Source organism: Chionomys nivalis, chromosome 2 (genome assembly GCF_950005125.1).
Source record: "Chionomys nivalis chromosome 2, mChiNiv1.1, whole genome shotgun sequence".
Lineage (NCBI taxonomy): Eukaryota > Metazoa > Chordata > Mammalia > Rodentia > Cricetidae > Chionomys > Chionomys nivalis.
This window is the reverse complement of record NC_080087.1, coordinates 29,078,255-29,094,827: the sequence shown is the minus strand read 5'-3', so window position 1 is coordinate 29,094,827 and position 16,573 is coordinate 29,078,255. Positions and strand designations below refer to the sequence as shown.

Here is a 16,573-nt window from a genome sequence, read left to right as displayed (position 1 = left end):
AGCTGGGAGTTTCTGACAGAAAGAACAGATCAAAGCTCTTACCAACTCAGCATACTTCTTGAATAAAAAGTCAAGCTTTTCTTCAGCTGTTTGCAGCTTGTTCAGATTTTGCATTAGCAAGTTAGCTTCTTTGCCTTGAAAAAAAAAATGTAAAGAACCAGTGTTGACCTTGTAGTAAGAGTTGGTATTTCCAACTGATCACTTGCAAGTTAGGATTAACCTTCTGCAAATTAGGACCAATCTCAGCCAAACCACTAACTTTCCTGAGCCTCCGATACAATTTTCCCTTACTATAAGAAATGACCCCTGCCTTTCAGAGTGAGGTTTAGCTCATGCAATGCAGGGTCTAATTCAGGGTAGAACTTCAATAAATGTTTGCCAAAACAGTATTCCCCAAATTTCCCATTACGTCCCGTTGTGTATCCTTAATATTTTAAAGGCAAGTGATCTAACAACACTGACTTTATGAAATGATAAATTACCCATTTCCTATGTCATCTAATAAAAAGGAAACAGAAAAGCTAATTAGAGTTCCTGATGAAGAAGAAACAGCCATTGTCAGTACATGATGTTGGGAACTTCGGTCCAAGCAGAGTCTGTTCTGTTTTTATCCTCTGTTGTCTTGGTACATCCGTTGAACCAGCCCTCCCTGCTAAGCCTATTCATCAGGCTTGGGTGGGAATAACTCTAACCACATTGCCTACCAGAGAATGAAAAACAATATATAAGGGGGAAAGAAGCAAACCTCGGAGATGTTTCACAGGTGTGTGTGTGTGTGTGTGTGTGTGTGTGTGTGTGCATGTGTGGTCTGTGACTTTGGGCTTAGTCTATCCCTGCAGTTGTTTCTTCTACCCAGACCTTAATCTCTGCCGGCAGCTTCATTTTCTTCCTCCCCAGTTGAACATCAAGCTACATTTTAAAACTCATATGTTCCTGATTATTTAGTGGAGAGATTTAGGCTCTCCCCTGCCTTCTTCCTTCTGTCTCCTTTAGCTTCGCCTCTCTGTGGTGCTAGTTAACCATCTGGCCAGTATCATGAGGGATGTCTGGGATGCTTGGGCCCACATTTACTACTAATCACATTTTTGGAAGCCATCCTGCTGAGGCATAGCATTTTTCCCTTCCTCCCTTCTCTGCGACAGCCACTCGGTCTACTCACAGTAAAGGAGGTCAGGCCACTGAGGAGAGCCCATGTTTACTGATACAAACCCGCTGAAGAACGTGAGCAACTTTGCAAACTTTTCCCTAAGAACTGACATTCCCCCTGGGCTAGAATCCTTGTTTGCATCCTGGAGAATTAGGATGGCCTTCCAAAGACGGGGTATGAGAACACATGTATACAAATACGTTCACTGTTTACTCATGACTCAAATCTAGTGGACACCTTATATTCTTATTCATTAAATATGGCAAGCTCACATGCGGTTACAAAATTTTAGGTCTAGAAGGATCTTCAAAGACATCCAGGCTAGCCAATTTAATTTTCTAGATGAAATATCAACGGCCCAGAAAACACCAACAATCCATGATTAGTCCTGGCCTTGCAAAGACTTTAATCCAAGGTGGCTTGCTCTAAGATTTCACGTGGAATTTTGGTGGCAGAGAAATCTAGTGAAACAAAGAGGACCGTCTTTAGAAGAAAATGACCTCATTCCTAATCTTCGGTCTCTCTTGGCTCAGGGAGTCAGTTCAGATCTGAGACTGGCCTAAGGCAGGAGAGAAGGTGGCTGTGAGCGGGGCTGCACTCAGCTCCTGGCTCTCCAAAGCCCCGGGACATCGTGCTGCCCTTTGCAGCTGCTGATCACTGATGCTTGCCCCTGCTGGGCATGGACTTCAGCTGCTCCTCTGGCAGCTTGGGTGATCTGCCCTGGTCAGACCACCATTTCACCCTTGGCTTCAGAGCCATGAATGTAGGCATGCGAAGGTGGCTCTCCTGGGCCATTTTTGCCTACTAAAGGCAAGGAAATGCTCTGTTTCTTGGGTTAGGACCAGGGCCTAGCATAGTGTTTGGTCCATGGCAAATGCTCAATAACACTAATAATGGAGCGAAATAAAGCCAGCCAGCACACAAGCATCAGACAAATCAAATGACATTGTCCTGATTAAGTAGAAGGTAAACCTTTACTCTTACCTGGAGATTTAATGTGTGGGAACACTTCTCATGGTGAGCATTAACGTATGGAGCAATTGAATATCTTATTGGAAGAGCAAAGGGTTTGTCTCTTTAGGTTATAATTTCTGTAGCTGTACACAGAGCATTTTGTTGTACTTATTGTATTAATCTTCGTGTTAACTGAGACCCCATTCTGCTCTAGTAATCTATCATTTTGTATAGCTATATATCTATCATACCAGTGTATCAATACACTTTCAAACATTGTTCCCAGCCTCAAAAGAAAATTCAAGTAACAAGAGAGAGGTGTGTGCAGAACCCATCAGAGATATTCAATTTTAAACGTGCATGGGTTCTGTGGGACTAGAGTGCTGTGTAGGACACTCATAGAGGAGAGGAACAGACGTACTCAATCTCTAAGAGAGCTGTTATTCATGGAAACAGAGCCAAATGTTGACTTATTAGACAAGAGGAAAACCTTGCTTTACTCCAGGACATTTTATCAGGTGGGCATCATCTGCCTTCTCCTGAGTATACCATTCCGACGGAAGCCTCGTTTCTCCCTCTAAAAGCGAAGGAAGGCATGCAGCGGGCGCGTGACTACCGCAATGCAAATGCTCTTTGTTGGGACGCTTTATGGAAGCTGAAGCACCTGTGCACCGAGAACCGTGCTGCGGCTGCGGCATTTGGCTGTGACCACTGGCACAGTTGTATTGGAGCGTGAAGGGGCTATTTTTACAAAAAAGACATTTATAAAAAATCATTTTTGGTCAATCATTTGGAAAAGGAATTAAAAACCTTAACTTTTAGACAGTTGAAGCAGCTGTAGAAATGTGAGCTAGGCTTTTTCTCAATTACAGTTATACTCATTTACACTAAGTGTCATGAGTGCTTGCCTAGATTTAACGTATCCCTAAACTTATGTTTTTCCTCTGCCAATGAGTTTTCTTTATTTTTATTGGAGGGGATAAAATTTATTCTTGTGTACTCGCTTGTACAATTCTGTATTTTCTTCTTGTCCATCTATTATGGATGAGTGTGTCCTCTTTCAATGTTACACCCAGAGTCACATTTTAATGCTAATTTTTGCCCTCCTCTTAATACAACTGAAAAATCAGTAAGTGTTAGAGAATTTCTAAACATGAATAGAGATCTTTTCAGGAAAGTACACATCTATCTAGGAGACCTAAGTTTTAGAACCATATTTCCATCAACAAGTTGAGCAACTTTATGGCCTCAGTTTCCCTGAATATCAAATTAAGTTAATGAGTTGACTAAATGGATTCTGAACCTAGCCTTTAGGGTTTGGTGGCTCCACAAATGACAGCTTTAGCCACTTACAGTCTGGTATAAGTAGCAACGAAGGCCAAACGACAGCATTGTTTGAATCATTTTGTCTTCCTAGGACTTCGAACGTTGATCTGCGTTTTAAATTAGTACCCTTACCCCCACTGTCACCTCTCATAGTAACAGCGTTTGATTGCTGAGCTGGGTTTTAATGCCCCAATCAATTTTAGCAGATCTACTCTGCTGTGTTTTCCAGTCGCAGCATCTTCCCTTACGTTGATATTTTGTGCCTCTGGAATTTTGGTGACCGCGTCAGAGTTGCACAGGGAACTTCACGCTTTCAAGCACTCAGAGAACACACTTGGATTTCTCATGGGGTCAGCTGGTGACGTGCTCACACTACTACTAATCATGGTGAAGTTCAGAGAGAGTAATAAGGTGTTACATGCACACTGTCTCCTGTTCTCAGAAGACAGAGTCGTTTCACTCGAGACTTGCTTTCTTGAGCCCTGACTCTGTTTCTCCAACTCTTCTCTCTACTCAATTCTGACCCAAGTTTCAGCTTCTCTGTGAACCAGCTCATCCATCTCTGAGTCCCACCCATTCCTCTTCTCCTTGAATTCCATTGGGCTCTCATCTTTCCCTCAAGATCATTCAAAATTCATACCAAAGCTGCGGGTTGTTGTCTTCCCAGACTATATATAAACCAACCAGAAATGGAACAGACCCTCTGGTGTGTGTGTGTGTGTGTGTGTGTGTGTGTGTGTGTCTATCTTCTATGGAAAATGGGGAGAAGTAAATGAGTATCTGAAGATGTTACAGTACCGAGTTAACAGTGTCCTGCTTATGGGTTGCTCAGTGTGCGTACTGAAACTTACCTGTAGAGGGTGTAGGTGAGTGAAATACTCCACAGCAAACCTGTTTCTCTGGCATTATTTAGAACTATTACTCAGAGAAATGGCCACCTTCTGCAGTCACAGGGATGCCTCTGAGGAGTTTTCTTTTATAAAAAAGACAGTTACAAGTGTCTACTTTGGTAAATGGCAGATGCAGACAAAGTCTTATCTTGTCTGGCAACCTCCTTCTGCCCAGGGGAGGTTTTTGCCCAGGAAGAAGCCCACAGCCGGAAGTTTATTACTTGAAGGTTGGAAGAAACAGTTTTTCGAAGGCCAGAGCCCCCTTTTCTCCCACAACCTGCTTCCTGCCGAGTTGTCACAGTGCCCTGGGCTGGCTTTATGCACACCAGTTCTGAACTGCTGTGCACGGCAGAGTTTTGGCAGGTTCTGAATTTGATTTAAACACACAGCGAAAGTGTGTAGACAATATTGCAGCGCCATATAATTAACCAGTAGCCAAGGAGTTCCCTAAAGCCACTCGCAGGCAGCTAAGTTAGAAGTGGTGGTTTTGTGTGTAGGCTTGTCTGAAAATGCTGTTAACACTAGGGGCATGGCTGAGACTGTATTGTGTGCAGGAGAATATGTTAATGATGCAGAGTAGGAGAGCACAGAAGAGGCCGTTAGCCCACACAAGCTGAGAGTTGGCCTTGGATGCACAAACAGAAACTCTAGCCAGATACACTGGGCTGGAGCTTTCTAATTTGTAGAGAGTGGCAGGGAAGAAAAGGGTGTAATATTTTTTCTCACTCTGAAAAACTGTCCTAATTATTTGGTGGTTATAAGTATTATACAGATTTATAAAATAATTCATGGGAGAGAATGTAGACGCTCCCAATGGTGGTCTTTAATTCTCCCTTATTTTCTTCATATTTTGTCCCTTAGTATAGCAGACACACACAAATCCCTGCACAAATGGTTTAGGATGATATGCACAATGGTTCAGGAACAATCTGGGTCCTCAGTGTGACAGCGCCAAGAGGCACATCCCAGATGATCTGTGAAAAAATTGCTCTTTAATACGGAAGGACATTATAATGATCCCCAGTGTTCTAGAATGATTCTGTCTTGCATTTTTGGAATATGAAAATATATGAAATGTTGTTGTGATGTTTATGTGTGTGTATGGGGGGTCAGGTGTATTACTGGAAGGTATCATTTAACCCTTGTGGAAACCCTTTTCATGGTGAGTTTTATGTACACAGTGGCTCCCTACTCAAGTGTTGAATACTGGGGTTTACAGCTAGAATTCTGTTACTGGAGTGTGTGGCGTGTGACCGAAGTGCTGACCCAGTGCCCTTGGTATTTCACTCTGTCATGCCGTACTAATGAATGAGATGTGCCTGCTACACTTGAGAACCCACCCACAGAGACAGTCACTAGTGGGGACAGACTGAGGGAGTTTCCCCTGTACAATAATGTGTTTTCAGTCATAGCTACAAAATTAGCCTTCTTTCCCTTCATCCACAGTTATTGTTGGTGCTACCAATTCCTCATACTTTTCAAAAACATTCTCACCTCTGCCTATTTCTGCTGCACAATAGTTCACGTGTGTGCTTTTCTCTCTGGACTGAGAGACTCTTAACCAAATCATCTCTGTCTGTGCTCCCAGCACAGTGTGTCATAACCAGGTATTAAATAGTTATGAGACCAACGAATGGATGAGGGCAGGTAAGTGTCTTCTGCTATTCTTGGCAAAAGTAACCATATTTTTTGTGATCTATGCTTAATTAAAAATATGTTATAGTAAGTGATCTAATTGACAATTATTTTATCAACAAACATCCCTATTTATTATATTTTGCTTATTTACTAGGTTTGCTTTAAATTTCCCATCCATTTATTCATCCTTGTAGCAAGTATCTATTGAGTCTTTACTATGTCATCTCCCATCTTATAGCACAGGCATCCAGTGATGCTTGAAACACATACACACATTGTTCTTGAGACTGAAAAAAATTCACCTAGGAATTAGATACATTAACCAAACACTGTCCCCAAAAATGTATAATTCACAATCATGGTTAGTACTATGAAAAGAGGACACATGGTACAGTGCAGACCCAAAGAAGTTAGAGCTTTAGAACGGGACTAAGGAACTGCCGGTTGGTTATGAGCTAAGTGGTAAGTAGGGCTTCTGTGCCCCAAACGCTGGAAGGGTGGCAGTGCAAGGTGGACAGAAGTTTCTAGGTAGAACATGCACAGGCCTTTGGAGAAGGGAACAAGGAAGAGCCAAAATGGAAGACGAGAATGGCTGTGGTAGTGGTGGGGTCAGGACAGAATGATAAAGAAAGAGATGCTGGGGATACTGTGAAATGACGGGAAGCTTAAACTGCTTAGGGCTAGGTCAGTTTAAGGGACTAAAAATGTCTTAAGAATTTTGGATTTCCAAGAGCAATGCGAAGCCATGTGGGTAGAGTAGCTAGGCATCGTGCTAAACTTTTACTTTAGTTTTATTTAAAGGAATGGGCTAGGGACAAATACAGCCCCCAAAGAGGGTATTCTATGAATCCAAATTTATTAGATATAGATCTTAGTGAAGTCAAAGGAAATGGAATAATTAAGAGAAAAGCCATGTATTAGAAGATAATACTTGCCTAATCCTTTTAGGACCTTCTTTTCCAGCTTTTGCTCTTTATTGCTGGCAGGCTCCCTGGCTGTGGCTGCCTCTTCAGAAGCAGTGGGTTCCCTGTCTGCCCCTTCAGAGGTTTCTTCATAGTCCCCATCCTCATTGTCCAGTGCCTCTGTGTTTTCAGGCTGCTCCTTAGTTTCCATGCTGCCCTCTTTCCCCATGGGACTGACAGCAGACCCATACATGCTTATGATGTCTTCCAGTTGTTGGTTCAACTCTTCCGAGATGTCGTGTGTTCCCTTCTCAGGGTGGACACTTGTCTCCTCGGGTGCTCCGAGTGACGTTGAGGGCTGCTGGCCAGCTTGCTTTTCCAGGCCATTTTGATTGAGTGATGAGCTGTCTCCTGCAGGTTTTGGCTCTTCATCTGAGAGTTGTTTAGGGTGATTAGTCTCCATATGGGAGTGGTATCTGGTGGAGCAGCACAGTTAGGTTTTATGTAATGAACCCACTTACAGATTAATGATAAAGGTATCTCTCGGATAGGTGCCAACTAATTTTAGTATCTATCGTAGAAAAAATGAACTTTAATATACCACTGACACTAAAAAATCAAATCACGTTACTGCCATATTTTGAGTGTAATCTTCACATTTTAGGAGTATTTCTAATTGCTGAAATCATCCGAGTTAACTCATGGTATTGTTTTTTGTATAGATATATTTGTTAATTTGAATCAAGATTTTCATGTGTAGACTTCACAGTTCTCAGAAGTATAGACATTCTCTATTTAAGTGTGTGTGTGTGTGTATATATAGCATATAGGCATTCTCTTTCAAAGCTAAAATATTTACTACAAGATCCAAATCATTCATAATAGTTATATTTCTAATCTAATTTTAATCTTTAAATAAAACTTAATTTGCATATTTGCATACTTTAATATGAATACATTATTAGGTAAAAAATCACTTTTCTTGTATTTTCCTGATAATGAGCACCGTGCAATTATCAAGGAGCAAAAACATTTTTTTGAGCTTCAGACTAGCATTACTTTTTAATTAAAATGGAGAATGAGGGGTTATATAAATAAGCCAATACTATGGAAGAATGCTGGTGCTTATAAGTGTATTTTCATATGTATATATGTGCATGAGTGTGGTGCATACATACACACGTGTGTGCACAGGTGGAGGATAGAGGAGGATGTCAGGTGTCCTGCCATACCACTCTCCACTCTCTTCCTTTGAGACAGTGTCTCTCACTGAACCCGGCACTGGGCCTGGGTTAACTTCCTATCATTGTCCCTAGCAGCCCTGCGATTACAGGTGCATCTGCCTACATCTGGGTTTTTACATGGTCATTAGGGTCTGAACCCAAATCCTTATGTTTGTAGGGTAAGTACTCTTACCCACTGAGCCATCTCTCCAACTCACTTTTAATACTAGTTCCTTAAATTTCTATATTGTTCTACTCCTAAAATTGACTTTATTCTAGAAGAAAAGAGATTACAGTTTTCTAAGTCATAAAGTTTTAGGAAATGGTAAGAATTTTAAGAAAAAAATGTATAATAAACAGAAAAATCAACTAGAGAAATAATTCAAATACAAAATGGGTTCAAACCAGACGTAGTGGAATATGTCTGTTATCCTACATGGAGGAAGATCAGACGTTCAAGATCATCCTCAGCTGTATAGTGAGTCCCAGGCCTGCCTTGGCTTATGATCCTGTCCGCATCATCATCATCATCATCATCATCATCTTCAGCAACAGCAGCAACAACAACAACAGCACCCAGATATAATACAGATTCTGGGAAATATGGAGTAATATAATACATTGCATTAAAGAACCCAGGCTTTGCTCTTACCACTTCGAGGGGTGCATAGATTTGGCTTAGGTTTTTTTTAAATTCTGGAACATTTTGTTTGCAAACAGAATTTAATAGCGATGCTGCTAATTTGCACCCCCAAAATATGGCAAAATCCTCAAGCCTCACAGGTTTTTCTGTGTTGGCATGAAAAGTGAAAACAAAAACCTGCTGTTCTCCAAACGGCCCAACTTCCTTGTCCCATTTTTAGGGTTTAGGTGTCAGAATGCTTGAATGCCAAGAGAGTGGCAAAGTCAGCGTGCAGACACCGCCACCCACCTGTGGTGCTCACCCAGCCTTCGCTGACTTGGACGGAAGTTCACTAGTTTTACATCATCAACTTCTTATCACATAATGTGGCAACGTCTCCACCACGCTAGGCAGTTTGTATCCTGACCTCTCCTTTCTACGCTCCCATCTATATATAACTCCTGCCTCTCCCAAGCGCAGAGAAAGCCGCATGGCACCTGCTGTCCAGCCAGAAGTTATTTTAAGCTCTTCTAAAATGAGCCTGACATTTACCCTCGTCCCTGCAGTCAAGAGAACAGTGACTAAGTCAGACTGAGCACAGGGAACATTCACTGGTTTGAACCCGTACATGAGCTTGTACATGGAAGGGAGATTATTGTTGGATGAAATCTAAAGTCAAGTAAACTTCAAGGCAGCTATTTCAAACAGTCCCTAGGCATTTTCCTGTGAGTAGGCTTCGTGAAAGCGTTTGCGTGGTCCATTCACCCATCGGTTGTTCTTTTGTTATACTTAGGTCCAGGGATAGTTTTTTAAATTCCTGTTCTATGTTAATTGGTGTGTGTGTGTGTGTGTGTGTGTGTGTGTGTGTGTGTGTGTAGCGCTGGGACCTCAACTGCTCAACTATTGTGTTATATCCCCAAAACCCAACTTTTCTCTTCAAACAGAGTAACCTTCCCCGCCCCAGGACAGTTTACTGACTAAACACAGTTCCAGAACAAATTAATAAGAAGGAAAAACAAATACAAATAAAACCAAAGAGCTTTAAATGATTCCTTTTATATAGTAATTTGTTTTCTAGCAAAGAAATCTGTCTTTTGCCAGCTTTATTGGCTCTAGCGCCCTCCCTGTGAGGAGGAATGTTTCCCCATCCTAGGGCCCCCTGCAGCTGCTCACACACACACACCATCCCTTCCTGATCCACATGTTGTCTTTAGAAGTTGAACAATGGCAAACCCTTCCACCGTTCCCTACAGACTAAAGACTGAACCTGGCAGGGCTTTGGGGGAGTGTTTGCCACACTTACCAGAAGGAAGAGAGCTAAGCAGGAAGAGAAAAGAGAGGAAAGAAGTGGCAGAGAGTCAGGGCAGCGGCGGCAGGAACAGGCAGCGGGGCTGTGCTCTTACAGGGAGCAAGACACTGCACACACACACACACACACACACACCCACACACACCCACACACGCCCACAAAAGGAGGGGGTGGGGAAGGGAACATCCCATGACGCAGCAAGACAGAAGTCCGCCCACGCTTCAGTGGGCATCGCCAGGGAAATATCCTTTCAAAGAAAAGCAGCTGGCGGACTGTGACCTTCTCCATGGTCCAGTCCTCTTGAAAATCCAAGCCCAGATGAGTGGCCTCCTGGTGCGGTTTCCCATCACTGTTTCTTTCGGATAAACTGGGGTTGGTTTGTTTGTTTTGTTTCTTGGTTTATCTCCAGTGTGGTTTATGATTCAGTCCCTATCCCGTGGGCTGGACTAGTTAGTGTCAGGTTTCTTTCAGGAATCACTGAAGATGAAATGCGGCCCGGCACCCAGAGGCGGCAGAGATGCTGGTTCTGAGGCCACCGCTTTTGCAAAGTTTGAAACGCACATTTGGCTGGCTGTTTTGGAACTGTGATTCAGGTAGACTTCACAAGTGTGGCAACTGGTGTGTCTAACACTGATATTTCCATGAGCCCACTCACCCTAAAAACACCTTGCTCAGGCCTGGGGGCAGAGGTATGTGGTTCTCTGTGAGTTCAAGGTTAGCCTAGACAGCCAGAGGTATGTAGTACTATCCTGTCTAAAAGAAACAAGCCTTCCTCCTAACTCACAGCCATTCCCAAGTTTCTCGAATTTTCTGGAGAATGTATTCCCATGCTTTACCAAAGCAGATTATTTTTTTTTTCCTGTCAGTTTTTGCTCTGGGAATAATCTCTAAGAACACAGTAACCCCAGCTCATGAATCTCTTACTTGACATGAGAAGGGGACTTGCAGGTGTGATTAAGTATTGTGAGATCGAGAATCATCTAGAATTATCTGAGCAGGCCCTGAGTCCTTATACATGAGTCAAGTAGGCTGAGAATCAAAACAACACCTTAGTTGATCTAAGTGGTGGGGACGAGTGTGTGTGTGGTGTGTGTGTGTGTGTGTGTGTGTGTGTGATGGAGTGAGTTCCTGAGCCAAGGAACATAGATGCCTTAGAATCTGGGAAAGACACTATTTTCTCCAGCCTCGGGGGAGATGCAGTCCTGCTGACAGCTTGACTTCAGACCTCGTGAGACTCACTTTGGACTTTCAACCTTTAGAACTGTAAAGTAATAATTTCGTGTTGTTTTAAAGCTCCCACTGTGGTGGCAGATTGTTAAAAAAAAAAATGAAGCTAATGCATTTCACTCTCAAGTGCTTCTCTGCTTTCCTCTGAGCTCAGGGTGACGCAAGTCACAGAAAAGGGCACCAGGCTTTCAAGGACACAGAGGAGAAGCAGCCTGACAAGGGGACGCTGTGCAAAGACTTTGTAGTGACCAAGGCAACCAAGCCGATGAAAAGGAATCTCTTCTCTTGTAATTTCGTGGGTAATTGGTAAACGCCACAGGTCAGGAGACAGCACATCTTGGATTGGCACAATCAACCCAGTGAGGTCTCTGAGTAAACACAAATGGCAAATCAAAACTAATCAAATTTGAATAAAGTATTGATTCTTTACACAAAAGAGCATTGAAACTAATTGGACAAAGAAATCTAATGGTAGAACTGTATTATTGTGTTATTGTGTGTACCAGTATGTTCTAATTGAAAACAGGACTATCTCTCTTATACCTTTCTTATAGTTATTCTAAAATATTCATTTTTGAATATATATTGGTTTAAAATTTCACAAAACTGAATCACAGAATGACCCAACTCTCTCTAAAGAATTTTACGTAGGATTTGGGCACTGTTAAACACAGTTAAGGTTAATTCCATGGATTTTTATTATAAACATCCTTTGGTATTTTAAATGGTATTTTACATGACAGGTGTGGGCCATTCAACTGCTTGCTTGATTGACAGCTGACATATTCTCTGCCCTATGTGGCTGCCTGGATAGAGATCATCCCAGGACCCCCACAGAAGTTTCTTTGGCCCTCCAGGTATAGGCAAAATTTTCTGTCTCTCCAGCTAGATCCCAAATAACCACATAGAGACTTTCATTATAAATGTTCAACTTTATTGTTACTAACTAGCTATTACAACTTAAATTAACCCATATTTCTTATCTAGGTTCTACCATGTAGCTCAGTTCTTTTTTTCAATATGGCATCTCATCTTGCTTCTCTCCGTGTTTCCTGGTGATTCTGCCCTTTTTCACTTCCACATCCTCTCCTTGTTGGCAAGTCCCACCTAAGGTCTTCTTGCCTGGTTATTGGCTATTTAACTTTTTATTAAACCAATGAGAGCAGAGCATCTTCACAGATTGTTCCACAACATCCATCAATCACATGACTTCAGTTTCAAGAACCATTGCAATCATAACTGCAACTGAAGTCAACAAGGCCTGCTTGGGAGAACATGCCCCAGCTATGACCTCTTTATGCACAATTTGTACCAGCTTTGGAAGATTATAGATGATGAGGCTAGACAAACTTTAGTGAACTGGGCAACTCCTCCTGCTGTGACTGAGCAAACATCCTGTGATTGGTTCAATGGGAACTCGCCATTGGTGCTTGTAGGGCTTGGGATTGGTGGAACTGGAAGCTGTGCATATGTGGGACTATGGATGGTGGAATTAGACTGAACATAAGCATCTGAGCCCCTCCAGGATTTTTAAACAGACTGCTTTTTAAGTCTGGGTAGCTTCCGCCCCGCTCTGTCACCTGGTATTACAATGTGAGGACTGATAAAGACTTTGCTTGAGTGGTGTCTTTGCCTACATGGGATCTTTATCAAAAATAGAATAGGCTGGGGTGGTTGCACAAGACGTCAGGGTCTCAGATATTCTACCTCTGGTAGCAGCAGTGTTGGTATGGAGGCAGTTAAGAATTCCAGAGCTAAAAGCCTTGATGCTCAAGGCTCTGGACTATATCTGCAGAAAGAGTTCAGAGGGCTACCAGGGACAGAATCTGAAAGAGATAGAATCTTGAAGGATAGAATCTGCAAGGACATTAAGAACAGCAGGGAAGTTTTGCTCATATAATCCGTCATGATTTCATTGCACAGATAGGTGCCCTGCTCACTATTCTGTTTGTATTTCCTCTAAGATGGCATTGGGTGGTTGGCCTTTGTGAAGTCAGTGGGCAATTCGGATAGAGACCATATAATTTCATTTGGGAATACCCTTCTACAGGGTCTTGGAGGAAAATCCCTTCCCTCGGGTGAGATTGCAATGACAAGATGTCTGTCTTTGAGGTCCCACCAGATGTGGAATCTGCCTACATGTTCATCTTGGGCTGCCAAGACTACTGAACTGTAGGAACCGTGACATCCTGTTAGTGGAGTTAAATGGATAAAGGAAAAAAAAAACCAGCAGCTATAGGTTTACATGTTTTCAAAATTCACAAAAGTGTCTCATAAGAATCCAGCTGTGACCCAGAATTTTGCATAGGCTAAAAAATGAAGGTAAGTTAATAAGTCTCTGTTTATTGTGAAATTAACCTCAAGAGTTTATAAATTAAAAGAGCTATTGTAAGGAGTACATTTAGTTTTCAAAAATAACAGTTTAATTTTTATGCAAATATAGGCAAATAGGTTATAACATCAAATGTTGTAAAGTTTGTCACAGGAAGTAAGAATCTTGTGTCTTCATACTCCTCCTCCAGCCTGACTATACCCTCCAGAGGCAGAGATAGCAAATTGTTGTAGCTATTTCCTGCAATACTTACTTTCTCATTTGAAGTAAGATGCACACATGGTCCCCCGTTGATATTCTTATGTGCTTGGTTTCCTAACGTTTTCCCCATACCAAACACTACAGATGTTTCAAAACCCTTATGTAAAATGGCATCGTGTATACATGTATTATGATATATTCTCCTGTGTGTTTTAAGTCATTTCTGAATTATTTCTCATATTAACCCAATAGAATACACACGACATGCAAATGGCTGTTATAGTGTATTATCTAGGGAGTACTCACAAGAGGGAAAAATCAGACTGTACATGTTTGATACAGGTGCTTTGTTTTCTCTTCACCCTTGTGTAAGCACCCTTACTATAGTCCACACCTCCAGCCTGCAGGCACTTTTAAATGTCTTTGATCTCTAAGAGATTGAATCATGAGTCTGGAATTGGCAAAGGCAGAACACCAATTGTACTGCTGCCAACTGTCAATATTTGACATTATCTTTTGTGTTCCCATAATAATAAAGATGTTTATTACTTATACTCTCCTCTTGTTCATTTCCCTCAAAACATCGAACCTCTGTTCTTGATTCATCTTCTGTGTTTCCAGTACTGAACGGGGAAATAGACTCGTGCTCTCATCCCTAAACAAGAAGCTATCGCAACTAACATTCACTTGCAAAGAAAAAATTAGTTTTTCTTATTGGAGTCTCACTGGATATACAAACCACACTTAAGGGCAGGCTCCAAGCCCAGTAGTAGATGGTCAAGACTCAATGGTATTTGTAGACTTTCTGTCTCGGATTGCTTTTTTGTTGTTATTGTTAGTTTTTGTCTTACTGGCCTTTTACTTGTATCCCACTTTTATGTTTTTATGGATTTGGGGTTTTGTCTGTTTGGTGTGTTTGTGTGTGTGTGTGCACATGTGGTATCGTGTGTTTTTAATGGTTAGTTTGGGAGTTTTGTTTTGTCTGATTGTTTTCTAAAGAGAAAGAAAGAGTGTGGCCTTGGTTGGGTGGGTGGAGAGGAGTCGTGGGAGGAGAAATCATGACCTGAATACAGTGTATGAAAGTTTTGCTGTTGTTGTTTTTTTTTCTTACTTAGTTTTTACTCATAATCATAAACTTAACTCTGCAATCCAGCTAGACTTGAAGGGGAATGAGGAAAATATGGAACCCAAAGAACTTCAGTGAGAGAGGAGATCACAGGCTACTGCGAGCAGATGGGGCTGGGGTGCTCTCCTGAGCTACAGAAGGAATGGTCTGGTGGGTACGAAGCCCATAAGTCAAAAGAATTAGAGTTGTCCACAGTCGGAAATGGTGATCATCTTGCTGGTCTTGCCATTCCTGCACCCAGAATGCTCCATGGCTTCCACAATGTTCATGCCTTCTTTCACCTTCCCAAAGTCCACATGTTTGCCATCCAGCCACGCAGTCTTGGTGGTGCAGATAAAAAACTGGAAACCATTTGTGTTTGGTCCAACATTTGCCATGGACAAGATGCCAGGACCTGTATGCTTCAGGATGAAGTTCTCATCCTCAAATTTTTCTCCGTAGATGGATCTGCCTCCAGTGCCATTATGGCGTGTGAAGTCACCACCCTGGCACATGAATCCTGGAATAATCCTGTGAAAGGAAGAACCCTTATATCCAAATCCTTTCTCTCCAGTGCTCAGAGCACGAAAGTTTTCTGCTGTCTTTGGAACTTTGTCTGCAAACAGCTCGAAGGAGACGCGGCCCAAGGGCTCGCCATTGGCCGCGATGTCGAAGAACACGGTGGCGTTGACCATGGCTGCAGCAAGCGGTGAGAGGGGACAGCGGCGTCTGCAAAAAAGCCTGTTGTTGTTTTTTAAGACAGGGTTTCTCTGTGTATCTCTGTAGACCAGTCTGGCCTTGAACACAGAGCTCCGCCTGCCTCTGCCTCCCGAGTGTTTGGGATTAAAGGAGTGCGCCACCACCACCCATCGGAAAACCTTTATTTTCGATGAAAAGAAAAAAGTGCTATTTTCTGCTAAATGAGGTAGTGTTGTGGTCACCAAGCTTCCATTCTTGTGCATTCCATTCTGTTTCTCCTGAAGTTAGTTTTGCCTTTTCTTCTTTTATTTTCTTTTCCTTTTTCTCACCTCCTAACCTCTCCTCTCGCTCCATTCCTTCCTTCTCTTTGTCTTTTTGACAGAGTATAGCTCGGACTCGCTATTCTCTCGTCTTTGCCTCCCAAGCCCTGGGATCCTAAGTGCATGGCCACACCTGACTATGTTTTTGTTTACTTAAAATGGGGGCTTCTCTGCCTTCCCCAACTGCACCAGAGCCCTGTGAATTATATAATTCCCTCAGGATCAAAACTGTTAGATAATTCACATGTCCTAGAACTACTGCGGCTATTTCATCCCCACACCCAAATAGCTTCAAGGTTTGATCTCTGTGCTGGTCAGGTTGCTCCCAGGCTGCTCCCAGGCTGCTCCCAGGCTGCTCCCAGGCTGCTCCCAGGCTGCTCCCAGGCTGCTCCCAGGCCTGCTCTGCTGCCCAGCTGTGCCAGCTTTCTCTGCCACCTAAGAATTCCCTTTGTTTCTCTCATTTCTTGGTCTCCCTTTCTGCCTCTTTCCTGACTTTATTTTCTCATTTGGTGGAGCGTATCTTCTAGTATCTTCCTGAGAGTGCATTTATGGGAAACTTTTTGTGTCTGAAATGCCACAGTCTAGTCTTACACTTGACTGATTGCTTGTCTAGATTATAACTTATAGATTAAAATATCATTTCTTAGTTTTTTTTTTAAAGTTGAAAATGTCTGTTTT

The 16,573-nt window shown here is 42.3% G+C and overlaps 2 protein-coding genes across 2 annotated transcripts in view; both read right to left on the bottom strand.

Moving 5' to 3' along the window:
• Positions 1–10,094, bottom strand: part of Txlnb (taxilin beta) — a 40,082-nt gene extending 29,988 nt beyond the window's left edge. Inside the window, exons 1-3 of the mRNA XM_057763152.1 lie at positions 10,006–10,094; positions 6,891–7,333; positions 43–134 (exon numbers count right to left, since the gene is read on the bottom strand). Of these exons, the coding sequence (XP_057619135.1) occupies positions 43–134; positions 6,891–7,320 (522 nt within the window). The 5' untranslated portion in view covers positions 7,321–7,333; positions 10,006–10,094. The remainder of the gene's footprint in view (positions 1–42; positions 135–6,890; positions 7,334–10,005) is intronic.
• Positions 10,095–15,076: 4,982 nt separating this feature from the next.
• LOC130870244 (peptidyl-prolyl cis-trans isomerase A-like) lies at positions 15,077–15,571 on the bottom strand. Its single transcript, XM_057762862.1, has one exon. It carries the CDS (start codon positions 15,569–15,571, stop codon positions 15,077–15,079), a length of 495 nt encoding a protein of 164 aa, XP_057618845.1.
• Between the last annotated feature and the right edge of the window lie 1,002 nt (positions 15,572–16,573).